This window comes from Halichoeres trimaculatus, unplaced genomic scaffold (assembly GCF_033239565.1).
Source record: "Halichoeres trimaculatus isolate MK-OKI-2021-1 unplaced genomic scaffold, fHalTri1.1 fHalTri1_scaffold_18, whole genome shotgun sequence".
Lineage (NCBI taxonomy): Eukaryota > Metazoa > Chordata > Actinopteri > Labriformes > Labridae > Halichoeres > Halichoeres trimaculatus.
This window is the reverse complement of record NW_027437196.1, coordinates 21,241,400-21,260,418: the sequence shown is the minus strand read 5'-3', so window position 1 is coordinate 21,260,418 and position 19,019 is coordinate 21,241,400. Positions and strand designations below refer to the sequence as shown.

The window sequence follows — 19,019 nt, the reverse complement described above, 5'->3', positions numbered from 1 at the left end:
ACTTCTTGCATCTATTTTGTTTTTATAGAAGCCAAAACCTCATTCTGCTGCTACACTACAGACTGGAATGAGCACTGCTGCTTCAGTGGGTGTTTTTTTAAGTCTGAAAACATTTCACCCAGTGGAGTAATGAAAAGTCGGTGCGACTCCTAGAAAGACTGGTTTCCAGATCCTGCCAGAGCCTGCTTCACTAGGAGGAAATCCTGATGTATGAGACAGGCCGCCTCAGAGTCGTAGTGGTCACCGATGCCCCCCAACGCATTATCTCTATAGATCTTAAGCACACTGTTATCAACAACCCGTGGCAACAACATAACATAATACCTAACTAATTAAGCACACTCGCCATCAACTGGACAGAGGGTCAACTGCAGGTGCTGTATGTGATTATTGAACGGTTGTGTGACAATGGAAGTGATGGACTGGATCGCTTTAGGGTTTTCTAATCCGTCAAAATGACAGACAACCTTGAGATTTTTCCATCATTGCTCAAAAAATTCTGTTAAAGACGGAGAATAACCAGTTAAAGTGACCCCTGGGTAGGAGTGTATGTTGTCATTAAATAATCAGATACTGTGTTTGTTTACTGATACAGAGATGAAGGTTTACATTAAAAAGGCTGCAAACAGGGAGGAATCTAAAGTTGTCTCTGTGACAATGCTGCCATTAGCTTACACTATATCGTTTGTGTGTGTGTGTGTGTGTGTGTGTGTGTGTGTGTGTGTGTGTGTGTGTGTGTGTGTGTGTGTGTGTGTGTGTTTTCAGGTACATCCAGTCTCTCACCAACAACGTGTCTTTTGTGAGGTACAAAGACGTTTACGCAGCTGCTGCTGAAATAATTGGCCTCCTCCTGAAGAGTATGACCAACATGGAAGACGTACGAGTCTTTCCTTAATTTAATTCAGTTCCTTTTCATTCATTTTGCAGAGAACCTAAGATACATTCTTGATTGTTGTTGTTAAATTTTGCTATTTTTTGCTGTATTTTACTGTTTTGGATTCACTTGTTTTGAAAAAAACGCCCACTTCAGTCTCATTTATCTTTCTCTTCTCAGCATCACCAGAAGCTTTTCAGTCTCACTGCAAGTAAAATAACAAACCTGAAGAAGAAAGAAATGGATGACAAGTTCATCGTGTGTTTGAACAAAGTGTCCAAGCACTTTCCTCCTTTCATGGATCGGTCAGTTTGTGGCTCTTTACAAAAAACTTTTACAAAAACTTGGGCTGAAATAAATTTATTTTTGAACTTATCTCTGTTTTTCCTCCTAGGTTTGTGAACTTTGTGTTCACCTTGCTGCCAAAGCTGCATGGCATCTTAAAGACTCAGTGTTTGGAGTGCGTGCTGAGCCGAGCTGAAGTTATTCCTGAAATCTTCATGAGACTGAAAACCTCAGGCTTTGTTCAGATGATGAGCCACAGGTCAGACTGTGACTGTGTTTTTAATTACTCGTCAGATAAAACCCTGCATCGGTCGAGTTGAAACACTTTGACATTCTCGTGTTGGAATCATGTTTTCTTCTCTTCCCTGTTTCTCCAGGGATGAAGCGAGGCAGAGAGTGTGTCTGGACATCATCCATAAGATCATTGCTCTGCTGACTCCAGCTCAGCTTCAGGAGCTGCTCGGAGCTGTGACGCTGTTTGTCTCTCATCCCTCTCCTGTGTGCAGAGAGAGGATGTATGACATCCTCATGTGGATCCAGGACAACTACAGGTGATTTCAGCTTTCTTTAGCTTCATTTATCAACCAGATCATCAGCTGACTTCAAATTCACACCAGGTGCTCAATGCTTGTCAAAAGATTGTCACACCTACTCAGAACTTTGATGTAACCCACTGCCTGTACCCAATGCGCTGACAGGTGAGGAGTTGGTTCTATTGCTCTGTAACTTCAGTGAGTAACTACAGTTTCTGTTTTTTCATCTTGCAGTGATGCAGAGAGCATGCAGGACAACACGTCAGTGGAGGTTTTGAACGCAGCCAAAGAGACACTTCTTCAGGGACTGTCTGAGGAAAACCAGGGACTCCAGTAAGAACATGATGTTTAATCTTGATCAGAGTAACTGAGGCCAGACCCAACTTGTGTTTACTGCATAATTTTGCATCGAGCCTCTTTCAGGAGGGTTCATACACAATAATGTAGATACTCTTTGTAGAAACATTTATTTAAATCTAATGTTTTATGGACCAAACACTGATTTCATTCATTTCTTTATGTTTCTCATATTCCGCAGCTCAGTGGGATGCCAGTAAATGATGAATAGAAAATGAAGACGTTGTCTCTGTTGTTTCTTTTTCAGGCTTTATGTTCGTAACTTCTGGAGTCAGGAGAAGCGTCTGCCCACTGCCACACTGGAGCGGATGCTGACTGTGCTTCGCTCTCTCTACTCCTCTCAGATTGAGAGATGTTTCTTAAGCCTGGCCACAAACCTGCTGCTGGAAACCACCTGCCAGAGCCCAGACTTCTCCAGACACATGTTTGAGTATCCTCTGTCAGAGTGCACCTTCCAGGTTTGGTATCCTGCAGTATCTGTTGCTCTGCTCTCACCTTTTTTATTTACGCCGTGTTACTGATGATATTTTCACATCCATCCTCTCTCCAGGACTACGTCATCGACTCTAACTGGCGCTTCAGGAGCACAGTGATGACTCCCATGTTTGTAGAAACTCAAAGCTCTCAGGGTCCAGAGAGCATGGCGGCGTCACAGTCTGGATCCATGAAGGGGAAACTCAGGGCCACTCAGACCACACTGGAGTTCTCTCAAACCCAAACAACAGGTACCGCTTAATGTGATACCATGATACGCATAAACCTGAGCTCTTCCTGCTTCATTATCAGCAGCTCTTATTTAGTGTATTTGTCTGATTTATCCTCAGGTCGGAGCACGACTTATAACTGGCTGACAGGCAGCAGCGTGGATACTCTGGCAGAGTACTCACTGGGCTCTGAGTCTCTGTCCTCACTGATGGTGTTTGAGAAGAAAGCAGAGAGGCAGACCTCAGCCAGGAGACCCGTGGGAGAAGGATTCGGCCTGAAGCGTCTGACGGCCTCAACAGATGAGGTGGACAGTCGCACCAGAGGTGAGTTTGACCATGTTTGCTCCTTTGGTAAGCAGCTCACTCCAACTGTCACTAAAAGCATTTTCAGAATTTTTCTGGGCAGCTGATGTTCTTAGTTGGTTGATGAATTGTAAGTGATTCCTGAAAAAGTAAACCTTTTAAATTGCTGCAGCATATTCATGTGGATATAGTCTATGCTAGGGTTTCTTCCCGGGAGACTGGATTCCCGGGAAATCTGAAAAATCTGTTTCTCAATTCCCAGTAAAGGTAAGTCGGGAAACAGGGAAAAGAATTGCGCCTCCATTATAGTGTTACGGTAATGTTAATGCAGGCTGCAGTGCCTTGCTGTAGTTACTGTTATACACAGGCTCGCTTACACAGCAGATGTCTTGTGTTAACTTTGAATGATACCTCTTGCAATATAAACAGCAACAGAATCGACTTGGGCTATATTTTGCGCTATGTTTTGGTAGAAAGTAGATTTTAAAAAGCAGATTTAGTTAGTTTATATAATAGAGCTCTAATGTGTATCTTTAAATGGTTTTCTTCAACAATTTATATGAAGTTAAAATTGCAGCCAGGGTGTTTTTTTCTGTTGCAGATGTGCAGTTGTGCCGTTTTTTTTTTTTTTTCTTTTACACAGTAAAATCAAGACTAAAAATTTTTTGTGTTTAAAAAAAACGAACATGTGGTGTTTTAGTTTTTTATTTTTTGATAAATTTGCAAATATTCAAAAGTAAAGAAAATGTGTTATATAAATTTCATCAATTTAAAAAATTGAAGAAATTGCAATAAGTTGCAAAATTTTCAAAAAATTGCAAAATTTGGACAAAAATTCAAAATTTTGAAATTGTAATAAATTTGCAAAAAACAGTAATTTCAGAGATTTACTAATTTTTCAAAAATTGTTAACATTTAGAAAATCTGCAATTTTTTTGATTAATTAAATTCAAATAAAATCTTCATTTCAATTTTTTTTAAGCTGCAAGGAGCCACTGCAAAGTAGTCAAAGAGCTACATGAGGCTCCAGAGCCACAGGTTGAAGACCTTTGGTTTAGTGTAACCTCTAGGTTATGTGTTAAAAAAAAGAAATATGCATGCCCTGCTCTAAAAAGGAATATTTTGCTAACTAATGATTATAACTGTTTATTATTCCTGTTTGCAGCCCTTCATAGCCTGTGTTGATGAACAAAAACAGTTTTCGTGCGCCTAATGATAATTATAACATACAAAAAGTGTTATCTTTGGATTGACATAGAACTACTGGCCTAGCTGCAAAAAAAAAAAAAAAAAATGCAATTTACCGGGATTCTCGGAAAATTAATTGTATTTTCCGCGGATCTGATCCCTCTAATTTTCAGGATTAATATTAAACCTTAGTCTGTGTCTGTATCTCAACAGCAGCGAATGAGCAGCGTACAAACATCCTGAGACTGAGACGCCGATTTCTGAAGGATCAGGAGAAAGTCAGCCTGAACTATGCACAAAAGGAGATCCAAAGTCAGCGACAGAAAAAGGTATCAAATGTGCAACAGTGTTAAATACTGACACATGTTCAACCCGATTGAAGCACATGAACTTTTGAAAGTGCTTGCTGTGTCCAACCTCTTAAGACTGCGTGTGTCTCTATCAGCCAAATGTTTTGTCTGCTACAGGAGGAAAAAGCTGATCAGCGGCTGCGAAAAGAGGCTCAGGTGACTCTTTACCGTAACTACAGAGTGGGGGACTTTCCAGACATCCAGATCTCCTACAGCAGCCTCATCACCCCCCTGCAGGCGCTGGCCCAGGTGAGACTGCCTGTATCTTTTTAAGATACTGGACAGAAGACCAGAAAAAAATTACTATCTTTGTTCAATCTGTTTGATCCCATTACCCTCAGAGAGATCCCATCTTAGCCAAACAGCTGTTCAGCTCGTTGTTTGCTGGCATAATCCAAGAGATGGAAAGACAGAAACCCAGAGAGAGTGTCGAGATTAAGGAGGAGCTGCAGTCCAACATGAACACGTTCCTGAGCAAGAGCACCACCTGCTTCCCTCCATTCATAGCCTGCATACAGGTAACACTGTCATCTGACCATCTTAACTGCATATTTCATATTTCAGCCAGCACACCTACAGTGTGTGTTTTAGTCAAGCAGCAGTAAAAAACTGGCTGTTCTCCTGACAGAAACTTGGATAGAGTAACTTTAAACTCTAAACCTGAAGGCTAAAAGTGTGACTTTTTGTCCCACCAGGAAATGTGCTTCCAGCATAAAGAGCTGCAGAACCTGGACCCAGCTAACATCAGCTCCACCTGCCTGGTGAGTCTGCAGCAGCCGTCAGGGATCCTGCTGCTGGAGGAGGGTTTGTTACACGATCTGGGACACGATGAACCACCGGCAAAACGGCCGAGAGGACGCAGAGAAATACCCCCAGACACCAAAAAGTGGATCCACCTTGCAAAGTAGGACGGTTCAGACTGAGCAGTATTCAGCCTCTGAGGATAAAACTGTGAAAACGGTGTTGGTCACTGAGCGTACTCTCTGTTCTGCAGGCTGTACAGATCTTTGGAGGACTATGATGTTGTTCGCGGCATCTTTGGAGGTAAAGTTGGGACCAAGTCGATCACCTGTGCGGCGCTGCAAGCTGAAGCCAGCTCAGACTTTGCCGAAGCTGTGAAGCTTTACAATGAGGTATTATTCTATTCACTGTGGCACATCTTTATTTGGCAGTGAGTGGAGGAGAAGCTGTAAAAATAAATCCTCTCTTACCCTCAGGCTCTGAACACTGAGGAGTGGAGCGACGGTGAGCCCACAGCGTCAGAGAAGGATTTCTGGGACGTGGCTGCCATGGAGGCGTACGGTCATCTGACAGACTGGAAGTCTCTGGAGTACTGCTCCACAGTGTACATCGATGACAACACGCCACCCAACCTGGACAAGATGTGGTCAGAGCCGCTCTACCAGGTGTGTGGTCTCATGTTGGCTTTTCCTGTAAGCCTGCTGTGGCTGTTACTGATTGGGGTCTCCCCCCTCTGCTGTTTGTGTTTTTAAAATTCCCAGACTGCATGAAAGAACAGCAACCTAACAACTAAAAATCTAATAATGGCAAGTGCCAGTTAAGATTTGGATTATGCAAATAGGGAGCAGTAAGGTTGTCTATTATTACACCAAAAGTGCATGATTTGGTGTCTTATCTATCCTTGTTTGTTACTCCTTGATTCCCCACGAGTTTCCTCCTGATAATATCTTGCCAACAGCCCAAGAACTGTGACAATTTGAAGGGCTACAAACAATTAAGAGAGATTTAGAGAGACACGTATAGCAGACTGGACATTTCTCCTGCCTTTGGTTTAGGCAGGAAGAGTGTAGTAAGAGTAAGAAAGAGCCGACATCCTCCAAAAAAAGTTGAATGTTGTTGGTATGGAGGCCGTGCACTGAGCTGTTGTCCTTTTTTCACACGTTTTGTGTGTCTGTGTCAGGAAATGTACCTGCATCACATGATTCGCAGCATGCTGAAGCAGCTGCAGCTCGGAGGGACGGACCAATCTCTGCTCAGCTTCGTGGACAAAGCCATGAGGGTGGAGGAACACAAGAAGCTGCTGGAGAGTGAATACAGCCAGGAGCTGAGCCTGCTTTACATCCTGCAGGAGGACTACGACCGAGCAAAATACTACACCAACAACGCCATGCAGCTCTTCATGGAGGTCTGCTCTGAATCCTCATCATCTAACAACAAGAGAAAATATTTAAGTCTTCATACTGCTGTTAGTGTCTCATTTTTATCCAGTCAAAGACAGAACCGATTTGATACCCCTCATCTTTTGTGTCTCTCTCATAGAATTACTCCAGCGTGGACTCTCTGTTGACTCAGAGCCGGCTGTCCTCTCTGCAGTCTGTGCAGGCTCTGACTGAGATCCAGGACTTTCTGCTCTTCATTAAAGGAGAAGGTGAGCAAAGCTTTAATAGCTGAACAACATTAAACCTTGGCCAAGTTTAAGATTTCTAGTCTGACAGGGACAAAAAAAGTATTTGAACTGCTCCTTTGTAACAATTATAATGATGGCTGCATTATAACTCCATGTTTACATGCATTACGATGTGTTTGTTACTATTGAACCTTCATCTGATTGGCCTTCGATGGTGCTCACCATAACAACCAACAAACAGCTTAGCATGAGGCTAACTGGTTATCTCAGGATCTTTCTACATATTTAAGCTGTTTCAAAATCAGCCATTTAAGACTGTGTCAGAGCTGCAGTCTGGGGCAGAGTAATAAAACAGTTTAAAAAAGTGTACACCCTATATTCTTTCAAATGTTGGCCGTGTTAAAAATAAAATGAAACATTTTCCTTGAATTAGTGTCCATGAGCTCTTTAAAGCGGCTCATCAGACTCTGGACCGAACGCTATCCTGACACCAAAGCAGATCCTATGAACCAGTGGGATGACATCATCACGTCACGGTGAGAGGAAAACTGTTAAACTTTTTTAAAGGTGCTGTTTAATAAAGTTGTTATTTTCATCTTTAGATTATTTAATCCCCAGGTTTCTTTCTTAAAGTAGCTCAGTGTGAAATATGTCATCTTGGTTTCAGGTGTTTTTTCCTGGATAAGATCAGAGAGAAGCTGCGAGGTAACGCTCCTGATGACAGCATGGAGGTGGACGATTCACAGGACGCAGCAGCTGACGTTGACACGTTAGTGAACAACTGTAAGTTCAACATGAAGCTGCAGATGGCCGACAGCGCATGGAAGCAGGTGAGGAAACAGTGAGAGGTATCTTTAATACACTGTCATACTTTTACCACAAACTCATCTTAAACTGTTGCTTTCAGAATAACTTTCCCGTGGCCACCAAGCTGCTGAAGGAGCTCCACAGAGACGCCAAATCAAACAGACGCTGGCTGCTGCGCTGGGTCCACAGCTTCAGCAGATTCAGCCACAGACGCAGCCAGACACAGGGAGCTGTGGAGCAGATCAGCACCATGATGAAGGCCATCCCACTGCTTGGTGAGCAGAGCCAAGAGTCCTGCAGATTATCACCTGGATTACACCGCTGAGCAGTGACAGAGATAAAGCATCACAGAGAGTTAAACATGTGCACACAGTTAGTTGTCTTTTTTTTAATTAAGCTCAAACCAAGAGAGTCGATCAGTCAATCATTTAAACTTTATTTATAAAACACTTTTGATGCACAACAGTGGCAACACAAAGTGCTAAACAAATGAAAACAAGAAAAAAAAAAATTAGAAAATGATAATAACCATAAGTGACCTGATAACCCCCCATTAACACACACATCAGTGTACAACACTCTACATCCAACCCACACCCTAAGACCACCACAAGATAAACACAATTTAATCAAAATCCATGCAGATGACCTGAGGAACTGTAGAAGCACTATCTGGAGACCCTAATGAGGAAAGGGTAAGTAAAATGTTAAACTCAAAATAAGAAAATAAAACAACCAAATCAAAAGAAACAAATAAGATAATAAAATATGAAAGGACTAAAGCAGTAAAAGAGAAAATGATGTAAACCTTCAAGATACAGAATAAAAAAAGCTGAAAGGAGCAGTGCAGTAAATAGGAAGATAGATAATTAAGGTAAAACAGATAAAAAAGAAAAAATATATTAAACTAAAAGACTAAGATTATATGCCCTTAAGAAGAAAGAGATCCAAACTTATTTTGATAAATAGATGAACAAATAAAAGTAAAACTCAGTTTAAAGCTAGACTAAAAAGGCAAGTTTTAAGAGAAGAGTCCCCAAACTACAGAAGTAAGTTGTGAAAAAATCTATTTTAGCCAAACGGGTATTTAAAACCTCTCTGTAGTGCAGTTATATAAGTTATCTTGCTGTCTTTCTTCTCTCTTCCTTTTGATGATGCACAACTGCGACGCAACTGCACCAGTTTATGAGCTAAATAACATGAAACCACCTCAGGTTATGGCTCCTATAGGATAAGAAAACTCCACTCTGGACTTAAGAATGTCAAAAGAAATCCTCTGGGTTTAAAAATTCAACATAAAGATTTCTAAGTCCAAACAGGCTCATGGTTTTGATTCTTTTTTTTTTTTTTTTAATGTGAATGTCTGATTTCTTACAGACGACCTGCAGGCTGACTGTCAGAGCGCCTCCTCTAAAGTCTTCAGAAACCAAAAGATCCTGCAGGGTTCATCGTTCCACATCCTGGCCTCAGCTGTGAGCAGGAGTCCCTCGGTACTCGGAACCATCGGTGCTGATAAGGCTGAAAAAGTGGTGAAGCTGTCTGGAGCTGCCTGGCCAAATGCAGACCCAAAGGTTCTTCAAGTTCATGATCTGTAGCTTGTAACATTTTCAAACTCATTTATAACAAAAGGAGGAGGAGGTGAGAGGGTGTTGGAGTCCAGGAGTTCCTGTATGCTGTAATGTGACATCTGAATGAATGGACTGAATTCTATCGAGTGTTAAACCCTGATCTGTAGTTTTTTTAGATAGATATGTAGGATGAGTCTTCATAAATGAACAAGAGGGTTTTTACTTGTCTTTGCTGCAGACTGTGGAAGTGGGACTGCAGATGAAAGCTCTGAAGCTTCTGCGTGAAGCCTCCAGAAAAGCTGATGAAGAGCTTCAGTCGTTCTCTCAGGACTGTGTGGAGAGCAGCAGCATCATCGAGACCTACATGGCTTTGGCCAACTTCTGTGACAAGATCCTGAGAGTGGAGGAGCAGAGGGAGACAGGTGAGGAGCCTTCTGTCATCAACCTGTGAATGCAACTTAGAAAAAGTTTATTTAACAGAAGAATGCTTCACAGAACTAAAACACACCCCGTCTTAGTACTAAAGTTGGGCCTGCTCAAAACGCATCAAACTCTCATGTTTTATGGAGACTTTGTTCCAGTGATGCAAGCTTTAGTGTTTAAAATATAAAGTCTGACCTGGCTCAAACAGACAAGTTGTATGTTTTGTGCAGATTGTTGTGGGGTAGTTCACTCCTTCATGTGTGTCCACAGAGAGCCAGTTCCCAGACCTGATGTCGCTGCCCGTCCACGTGGTGGAGACCATGCTGAAAGCTCTGAGGATGAACTCTGAGGAGGCTCGACTAAAGTTTCCTCGTCTGCTGCAGATCATCGAGTCGTATCCATCTGAGACTCTGGACCTGATGACCAGAGAGGTTTGTGTGTTAAGAAGATGAAAACTGTTGGTCTCAAACAGTGTTGACAATTCTAGGATATGACAGAAATTATAGGAATCTGCTTTGGAAAGTAAAAAAAAGAGAATCAACACTTCTGTGTTTTCACATCCAGATGACGTCAGTCCCCTGCTGGATGCTGATTGGTTGGATCAGTCAGATGGTGGCTGTGTTGGATAAACCTGAAGCAGTGGCGGTGCAGCACTGCATCCAGCAGATCGCTGAGTCTTACCCTCAGGCTCTGGTATACGCTCTTATGATCAGCAGCGAGAGCTACTGCTTCGAGGACTCAGCTACAGGACACCAGCAGCAGCAGTTTGTCGACAGGTAGACTGAAGATTTAGGAGCCTGATCTCCTGGGTTCAAAGAGCAAACTTTTTTTTTTCCAATGGAAGCAAAATCATACCAATAATATACAAAACAAATATTGAAAAATTATATGACTATAACTTAAACTTTCTTATTGAAGACCAACTTCATAAATATCCGATTATTTTTATTTTCAAGGCTTAATTAATCTCAATCTTTATTTGTATAGCAACATATCACAACAAATGCTATGTACCTCTGATTGGGTGAGCTCGCAATCTTAACATCCTCTGAATGGCCGAGTCAGAAAAATATTTACCTTCCCTACCAATAGTAAATTTAGTGATTCAGACAGGAGATGTTTTTTGAACCAGGCTGTAAATAGGTGAATTTCTGCTTTGAAAACGTCTTTTTTTGGCTTGGTGTGTATGTGACTTCCGGTACTTCTGGAGCCAGCCTCAAGCGAGCACTCGAGAAACAGCAGATTTTAGCTCTTCCTCAGTGTCTCATATTCTTAAACTGGAGGTTGTTGCTTGGAGTCCAGTTGTGGTATGTATACCTATAAATGTTATCATGGGACGAGTATTTTGTATGGCAAAATAGTGCCCCCTGCTGGACACAGTTGAAGGTTGTGTTTCATGTCATATAAATGAACAATACGCTCGTGTAATATGTGATTGGGTCTGTTTCTCTCTGTGAAAGTGTTATTTTAACCTGGTGGAGTGTCTGTTTGAACCTCCGACTTTAATATCAAGCATTTAAATCATGAAATAGAGAGATCATAGCAGCAGCATTGATTTCAGTGGGGGCAAAGATCTTTTACAGTTAGATAAATCAAAACTTTTCATGTTCATCTTTAGCTCATGCCTATAACAGAGTGGCCTGTGAGACACATGTTCCTGTTGTTACCAGATTAAACAGCTTGATGGAGCCAAAAGTGAACATCAAGCTCTGTTTCAGTGTCGTCTGATTGTAAAACAGGCTCACCTTGCTATGTTTAATGATCACCTGACAGGCTGTCAAATGAAGATTAGCTGCTTGAATTTTTGCGGCATGAGTGATAAATTGGCTCATAACAGCTAGCGACAGACGGGTTGAGAGTACGCTGAGATGAACGACCCTTTCCTTTTTGTGTTGCTGCTTGATGGATTAGCTTTGTTTTCTTTGGTCTAAAAGATATAGCATCTTTAGTTAACTATCAGTCATCTTTTTCTGCCAATTAAAGACATAAATTATAAGAATTCATTTGGAAGTTCAGAATTATCTTGTTTGCAATTTAACAAAAGTGTGGTGTTTATTCAGACCTTTCAATATTAGACCAAAGTGATATGTTTCAAATTTGTGTGCTTATTAACAGTCTTATTATTAATATTGTTATTATTATTATTATTATTGTTTGTGATTGTGTGTGTGTACAGGCTGAGAAGCATGTTGGATAAAGGCGGAGCTCTGAAGAAGTTTGTGGAGGCTCTGCAGCAGCTGACAAACCCTGACATGATATTTAGGGTAACATTTGCAAAATTCAGGTTCTGACTTTGACGCCTGTCAGCGTTACCTGTCGCTGAGTTTTGATTAACATTTTCATTCAAACAGGATTGGTGGGAGGGTGTGAGGAACGAGCTGGAGAAACCAAGCTTTAATAAAGAACAGATGATCCACATGTACGAAGAGATGTACTCGTCACTCGGGGATCAGAAGGTGGAAGGACACGGGATGTTTCGCAAGAAATTTATCAAGGTTTGTTGAAAAGTTGCTCAAAATCAGATATTCATATCGTGATTATCCTTACTAAAATACTGACATTGTGGAAACTATTGTGGCATCTGTAAAATTAAAAATCCAATTTTGATCAACATTGTGATTAACTTCAGTCATAAGCATGAGTTTGAGTCGTATTCAATGGTCAAAGATTGTAGTTGAAACACATTTTATGGGCTGTAATTGTGGATCGCTTTTTTTGCAGAACTTTTCCAAAGAAGTGGAGAAAGTGCTGGGCCCTGGAGGCAGCAAGCTGTTTGAAAAGCGAAAGGACAAAAACATGATACAGCAGGTGGAAAAACTGGTGGCATCTATGCGAGAATCCCAGAAAGAGCCTGGGAACCTGAAGGAGTACTCGCCCTGGCTGAGCGCATTTAAAGCTGATGCTCTCAGCAATGAGCTGGAGATCCCAGGTCAGCAACTTCTCATACTGAAATCATCAGAACTATGGAAATTTTGTCATTTTATGCCAGTTTACTCAGGTTTATGTGGTATTTCATCTTTTACAGGACAGTATGATGGCAAATCCAAACCATTGCCAGAGTATCATGCTAAGATTAAGGGCTTTGACGAAAGGGTACGTCTACTATAAACAACAGGAACGTTAAAATGCTCTGACAGCACACAGGTCTGTAAGCCAGTGTGTGTCTGCCCTGCAGGTTAAGGTGATGTCCTCCATACGTCGCCCCAAACGTCTGACCATACGAGGGGATGACGAGCGGGATCACCCGTTCCTGGTGAAGGGTGGAGAGGATCTTCGTCAGGACCAGCGCATCGAGCAACTTTTCTCTGTCATGAACATTTTGCTGAGTCATGACGCTGCCTGCACGCACAGAGGCCTGCAGCTTCGCACCTATCAGGTCATCCCCATCAACACCAGGTACAGAGGCACGGACACCACGCAGAGAGTTGGAGTAGAAACACATGAGGAAAAATAAGGGCATTGGTTACTGATCATGCAATCATGGTTCTATGATTTAGAAATTTACCCAGCATGTGATTTTCACTTCCTTCCAGGATCGGTTTGATTGAATGGATGGAGAACACCTGCACCCTGAAAGAGTTCCTACAAAACACCATGACTGCAGAGGAGAAGAAAAAAGCTGAGGGGTACGCTTTAAACATCTCACTATGATTCTTACTATGATTAAATGTTTATGGGACTGTTCCTTTGAATCTCACTTTTTAAAACTCATTACCACAGCTCTGAGTCCAATTAAGTTGGGATTCTAAGTGAAATGTTGATTAAAACAACTAATTTTGATGGTTCATTAAGAGCATATCAAATGATTAAACTGGAAAATCAAATTGTCTTTAAAAAAATGTATGCTTACTTTTGATTGCGAGCCTGGTACGAGGAATAAAGAAATACAGGTTAGCCAGCATTGCATTAAAAACAGACTCTGTAGTGGAAATCACTGCATGAGCTCAAAACACTTACAAAAACATTACTAGTGTTTTACAGTGTGAACATTAGGCTGTCACTTCAACACTTTAATTAGAGTCATTAATTACACCACAAATTAATGCGTAAAAAAATAAAGTGATTAACTCATTGTCTGCGAGCCATTTTCAGCACATCTTAAATGATCTTTCAAGACCCATATAATAATGCTAAAAATACCTAAGAAGGGTGCATGATCTCTGTCATCTTTTCTCATGATTGCGCCACTCTTTTTCTAAACTACCGTGACACATCCTCAGCTGGAGGGTGAGCTGCCCGAACTTTTCTGACTTGCAGCGACTTTCTGTCATCTCACATCTTCTCTTCATATCCGTGCTGATCTCTCATCCAAAGAGCACACTGCTCTCACCGACAGTCGTATACAAGCATGATTTTGATTGACAAGCTCCACCAGACCTGACCTCCCCCTGCAGAAAACATAATTTACTTCTGTAGACGCAGTAAACAGTTGCACAATACCAATGGCAGCAAACAGACATTTTAATATTGACCAGTTGAAAAAAATCTGGATTTATAAATCTTCTTTTCCTCGTGTACTCATTTGATTAGTCATGCACAACAATTTTGTAATGTCCTAGAATTCAAATTCTTTATTTGGGTGAGGACCTTCAGCAGATATGAGATTAAAATGTTATCAATTTGATTGATTAATTACAAGTCCTCTAATTAATTAGATTAATTTTTATCATCTCCTGACAGCGCTAGAGAACACTGTTCATCACTGGATCCATAAATGCAGGTTCAAACTGAAGCATGGAAAGAGGAAACCAGATTTACACACAAACCAGAAATACAGGCTTTATATCTGGACCTGAGCCCGGTGTACTGAGAAGAAGTTTAAAACTGTCCTGTGATCTAAAGAATCTGAATCTGACATTCTTTTTGGAAATCATGGACGCTGTGTCCTCGACTCTAAAGAAGAGAGAGGGCATCTGGCTTGTTATCAGCACACAGTTCAAAACCAGCATCCCTGATGGTCTGGGATCATAAGAGTCCATGGAGAGCCCATGCATAAATGCTTAATGATAGTTAGAGGTTTAGTAGCAACATGTGCTGTCATGCAGACAATGACTTTTCAGAAACAACTTCCATATTTCAGCAATGAAGACGACAATCCTGATCCTGGACAGAGCCCTGTCTTCAAACTTTTAACTACAACATCAACATCTTACATTGATATTATTTGATACAGGTTGTTTTTCTTTTATATTTAGGCACATTTAGGCTTCAAAAACCATCAGTTTTAGTTTCTGGCTTTCTGTTAGTGGGTCTGTGTGAGAAAAACACTTAATAGATTTCAGAAGAAGCTCTGAAATAAATGTAGTGCAAAGAAGTGAATTAAAGTGTTTAAACATGTAAAAACAACATTTCTGCAGACATGATCCTCTTGTTTACGTGTCGTAGTGTCAGTTACATTTTTAATATTTAAGCCTTTTGCAGATTCTCACTAATGAATTATTATGCTCTGAGTAATGCTGGTGTTTTTTTTTCTTTCAGGTCTGTTGATAGCTTTAGCAAATGGCTCTCAACATACGCTTCACAAAAAAATCAAAACTTGGCAGGGATGTACCTTCCAGCTTACAAGTAAGCTTCTGTTTTCCACAAAGAACTGCTGATGGTGAATGTGACAGCTCATTGAATGTGTTCTTGATAGTTTGAGTCTCAGCCCATGTTGTCTGCTCAGAGGTGTTTTTATAGTTTTTGTCTACCATCGAGTTACGGTTGCCGCAGAAAGATAAATCAGGCTTGTTGTGACATTTTAATTTTTCCAGGAAAGCCAAACGCACAGAAACAGTCAACAACTTTTTGAAGGTGATGCAGTTCTGGCCCACTGACCTGCTGAAGTACGCTGAGTTTCTGTATAAAGTGATTAATTATTCAGAGTGTATTTTTTCTTTTTAATCTGTAATGGAGCATTTTGAACCTTTGATCCTCCTCTTTTTCAGGCGAGCGTTTCTGAAGATGTGTAACAGCCCAGAGGCCTTCCTCTCTCTGCGCTCTCACTTCACAAGCTCTCATGCTCTGCTGTGCGTCAGTCACTGGATCCTCGGGATCGGAGATCGACATCTGTCCAACTTCATGATCAACATGGAGACCGGAGGAATGATCGGCATCGACTTTGGTCACGCCTTTGGTTCAGCCACACAGGTGAGTCCTGCTCACTGATGGGAAACCCTGGAAATGATGACAGCTTTTATTCTCTGAAACAAGGAATCATCCTTCCCAACCTTTCAGTCAATGTTTTGTGTCAGCCTGCTTCATACATCTGAGCAACCGGTCAGACATTTTTACACTGCTGTGTGAAGTAAAAACACTCTGACTCTGACACCTGGCACAAAAGCAGCTTTATTTCTGTTTCAGATATTTGCAAGCATAAGAAAACCTCTGGAGTCTGAAATGTGGCTCATTACTGTTTCAGATCAGAGTTATTAAAGTGTTGGAAATTATATTAATAAATATAGTTTATACATCCTCCAGCCTCCTTCAGCAGACATTAAAATTATTATTTTTTCTTTGCACTCTGATCTCAAAACTTTCTAAAGATTATCTACTTGATAAAAGTTAATGTGTCTTCTCAGATCCTGTTTTGACTCCTCTCTCTGTCCTCTCAGTTCCTCCCCGTGCCTGAGCTCATGCCTTTCCGACTGACTCAGCAGTTTGTGAATCTGATGCAGCCGCTAAAGGAGTCCGGTTTGATCCAGAGCGTCATGGCCCACTCCCTCCGAGCGTACCGGGCCGAGCCTGACCTCCTGCTCAACACCATGGACGTGTTTGTGAAGGAGCCATCTCTGGACTGGAAGGTAACGCCCCTCTCTTTTCAGGATCCTGAAGCAGAAAATGTGTTTTTACTGTCACAGATAATTTCTGTCAATGATTTATAAAATTTTAAACAGCTTTAACCTCTTCATTAAAATGCATTTCTAATCTGTGTCTCAGAACCTTGAGCTGAAGCAGCTGAAGAAAGGAGGAACGTGGACTGAGGACGTGAACACTAAAGAAATTAACTGGTATCCTCTCCAGAAGGTCAACTTCGCCAGAAGAAAACTAGAAGGAGCGAATCCATCAACTATAACCAGGTACAACTTCAGATTACCAAACATGAGAGAAATCTACGGGATTAGACCAGGCTGAGGGATTTTAGTCCAAGATAACCAGATAAAGAGCTGCACAGTTAAAATGATTTAAATTTCTCCTCTGTTGGAAAATTTGCAGTTAAAAGTGTTATGGTCTTTTTTGTCAGAGATCTTAAACTGAACTCGATCATCACTATTAGGAAATAAAAAAACATGTTTACCAGTAAACAGAAGATGTTGAATTAGCAACTAGCAAGATGAAGGTGGTGTAAGATGAAAACTTCAGCCTTAGCAGAAACAGGTTATGATGGAGGGACAGTAATGAGATTAGAAAGGAGTAAAGATGATGTAAAACAGATTGCAGTGGTTTTTATTTTACAAACCACATCAGGTTGATTATTTCTTTAAAAGAAAAAAGTGTTTTCTGATTTCTCACAGAAACTTTTTTTTTAGCCTTGACTTTCGCCACTCTTATTTGAATCAATGTGTTTTTATCAGTGAGGAGCTGAAGCTGGGCTTTGAGAAGACCGATGCTTTCCCGGCGATGCAGTCTGTAGCTTTGGGGTCTGAGGAGCACAATATACGAGCTCGTCTTCCAGCTGCAGGCCTGAGCGTGGAGCAGCAGGTGGACTGTCTGCTGGACCAGGCCATGGACCCCAACGTGCTGGGCAGGGTGTGGGTGGGCTGGGAGCCGTGGGTCTGAGACGTAATCAGTCACAGTGGTTCCATAAAAACAAGGCTCATTAAGGGTGGAGGTTCATATTTTAAACTGAAAATGTGTAGAATAAAGAAAGGTTAGTGTTTGCTAAGTTTGTAACTCTTTTAAAAACTCATGAAATGTCAAAACGTTCTTTTTTCTCTTGTGAAGGATCTGCTGGTCAAACATAAAAATAAACTAAAATAAAAGTTTCTGGGCTGGGAATGAAGAATGCCTACGTGTGATATTTTTTATTAGAGTGACTCTAATTCATCTTGTAAACAAATATTTACAGTTCAACAGTTCTAAAGTTTCATTTAGCAGACGCTTTTGTTCAAAGTAACATACGACAGGCAAGAATTTAGACTGAAGAATAACCTAGTTAGTGCGACAACAGTGCTACAAGTTATTTGGCTGCAGGTGCTGCATTAAGTGCAGGATTTATTTTTAGTATTGCAGAATAATCAAGCCTATAAAGTAGAAAGCAACTCTGCGGATCGTATAGAGTTTGGTAATTCATTCCACCATTTGGGCACAAGAGAGGAGAAGAGTCTGGCTAGTGATTTGGAGCTGTGTCTTGCTGGGAGCACCAGGCGTCTCTCACAAGCAGAGCGTGGTGGGCGAGGAGTGTAGCCCTGAATGAGGGACCCCAGGTAGGCAGGAGCCATTCTTGTCGATGTTTTGTGAGCCAGAAGAAGAGCTTTGAATTTAACCTAAGTTTCAAAACATTTCTTCAGCATTAATCCAGATATTTCTCGGTGGTTTGCAAGTTTATCTCAGCAGTGAAATCTCCAAACACAGGCTATAGTCCCCCAAAGCAGGCAGCTGGGGATTGAATCTAACAATACTTTGCCCCCCCTCTTCCAACATGCATCAATAAAGGCTTGAAGAGCCACAGAAAGCCACTATTCAGTTTGAAGGAGTTCTTTGGTTTTAAACAATAATGATCATTTTTGAGCTTTAACCTTCAATTTTTTAATGAACTCATGAGAGCTGAGAGCTGAAAGCAGAAGTGGTGTATCCTCTGAGATGTGTTAACCTGTTGATGTAAGGCAGGAAGCAGACGCTGCAAGAGCAGAAGCAGAACTAAAGAAAGAGCCCAGCTGCAGAGCTCTGCTCTTATCAAGTTTCTAATTATGTCTTAATCTGACTGATGGTTACAACCTGAAGTTCTACAGTTCAACAGTTTCATTTAGCAGACGCTTTTGCCCAAAGCGACGTACAGCACAAGCAAGAATTTAGACAGAAGGAAAACCTAGTTAGTGCAACAACAGTGTTACAAGTTATTCGCCTGCAGGTGCTGCCATTAAGTGTAGAGGTTTTTTTTTCAATAATTCAGAATAATCTAGCCAACAACCCACATTTATTTGCTGCAACAATATTCAACCTTCAACAGCATTCAGTAATAGTGCTGAAAAATCAATAAGAGCTAGGTCTTAGACTTTCTGACTCATTCTACCCCTGAAGTCTGTAATGAACACAACTGTTGTAAAATCAGAAGATTACA

The 19,019-nt window shown here is 41.2% G+C and overlaps 1 protein-coding gene across 1 annotated transcript in view; it reads left to right on the top strand.

Moving 5' to 3' along the window:
* The window catches only part of prkdc (protein kinase, DNA-activated, catalytic subunit), a 42,691-nt gene extending 24,961 nt beyond the window's left edge, over positions 1–17,730 (top strand). Inside the window, exons 53-87 of the mRNA XM_074693099.1 lie at positions 766–877; positions 1,055–1,179; positions 1,269–1,418; positions 1,537–1,710; positions 1,927–2,025; positions 2,297–2,507; positions 2,600–2,774; positions 2,874–3,077; positions 4,458–4,573; positions 4,712–4,843; positions 4,936–5,112; positions 5,290–5,498; positions 5,589–5,727; positions 5,812–6,000; positions 6,516–6,740; positions 6,875–6,983; positions 7,396–7,498; positions 7,630–7,792; positions 7,870–8,044; positions 9,147–9,340; positions 9,576–9,759; positions 10,031–10,191; positions 10,325–10,536; positions 11,937–12,024; positions 12,112–12,255; positions 12,482–12,689; positions 12,786–12,853; positions 12,936–13,156; positions 13,294–13,386; positions 15,239–15,325; positions 15,514–15,585; positions 15,688–15,889; positions 16,354–16,542; positions 16,679–16,818; positions 17,314–17,730. Of these exons, the coding sequence (XP_074549200.1) occupies positions 766–877; positions 1,055–1,179; positions 1,269–1,418; positions 1,537–1,710; positions 1,927–2,025; positions 2,297–2,507; positions 2,600–2,774; positions 2,874–3,077; positions 4,458–4,573; positions 4,712–4,843; positions 4,936–5,112; positions 5,290–5,498; positions 5,589–5,727; positions 5,812–6,000; positions 6,516–6,740; positions 6,875–6,983; positions 7,396–7,498; positions 7,630–7,792; positions 7,870–8,044; positions 9,147–9,340; positions 9,576–9,759; positions 10,031–10,191; positions 10,325–10,536; positions 11,937–12,024; positions 12,112–12,255; positions 12,482–12,689; positions 12,786–12,853; positions 12,936–13,156; positions 13,294–13,386; positions 15,239–15,325; positions 15,514–15,585; positions 15,688–15,889; positions 16,354–16,542; positions 16,679–16,818; positions 17,314–17,518 (5,455 nt within the window). The 3' untranslated portion in view covers positions 17,519–17,730. The remainder of the gene's footprint in view (positions 1–765; positions 878–1,054; positions 1,180–1,268; positions 1,419–1,536; positions 1,711–1,926; positions 2,026–2,296; positions 2,508–2,599; positions 2,775–2,873; positions 3,078–4,457; positions 4,574–4,711; positions 4,844–4,935; positions 5,113–5,289; positions 5,499–5,588; positions 5,728–5,811; positions 6,001–6,515; positions 6,741–6,874; positions 6,984–7,395; positions 7,499–7,629; positions 7,793–7,869; positions 8,045–9,146; positions 9,341–9,575; positions 9,760–10,030; positions 10,192–10,324; positions 10,537–11,936; positions 12,025–12,111; positions 12,256–12,481; positions 12,690–12,785; positions 12,854–12,935; positions 13,157–13,293; positions 13,387–15,238; positions 15,326–15,513; positions 15,586–15,687; positions 15,890–16,353; positions 16,543–16,678; positions 16,819–17,313) is intronic.
* Positions 17,731–19,019: the final 1,289 nt, after the last annotated feature.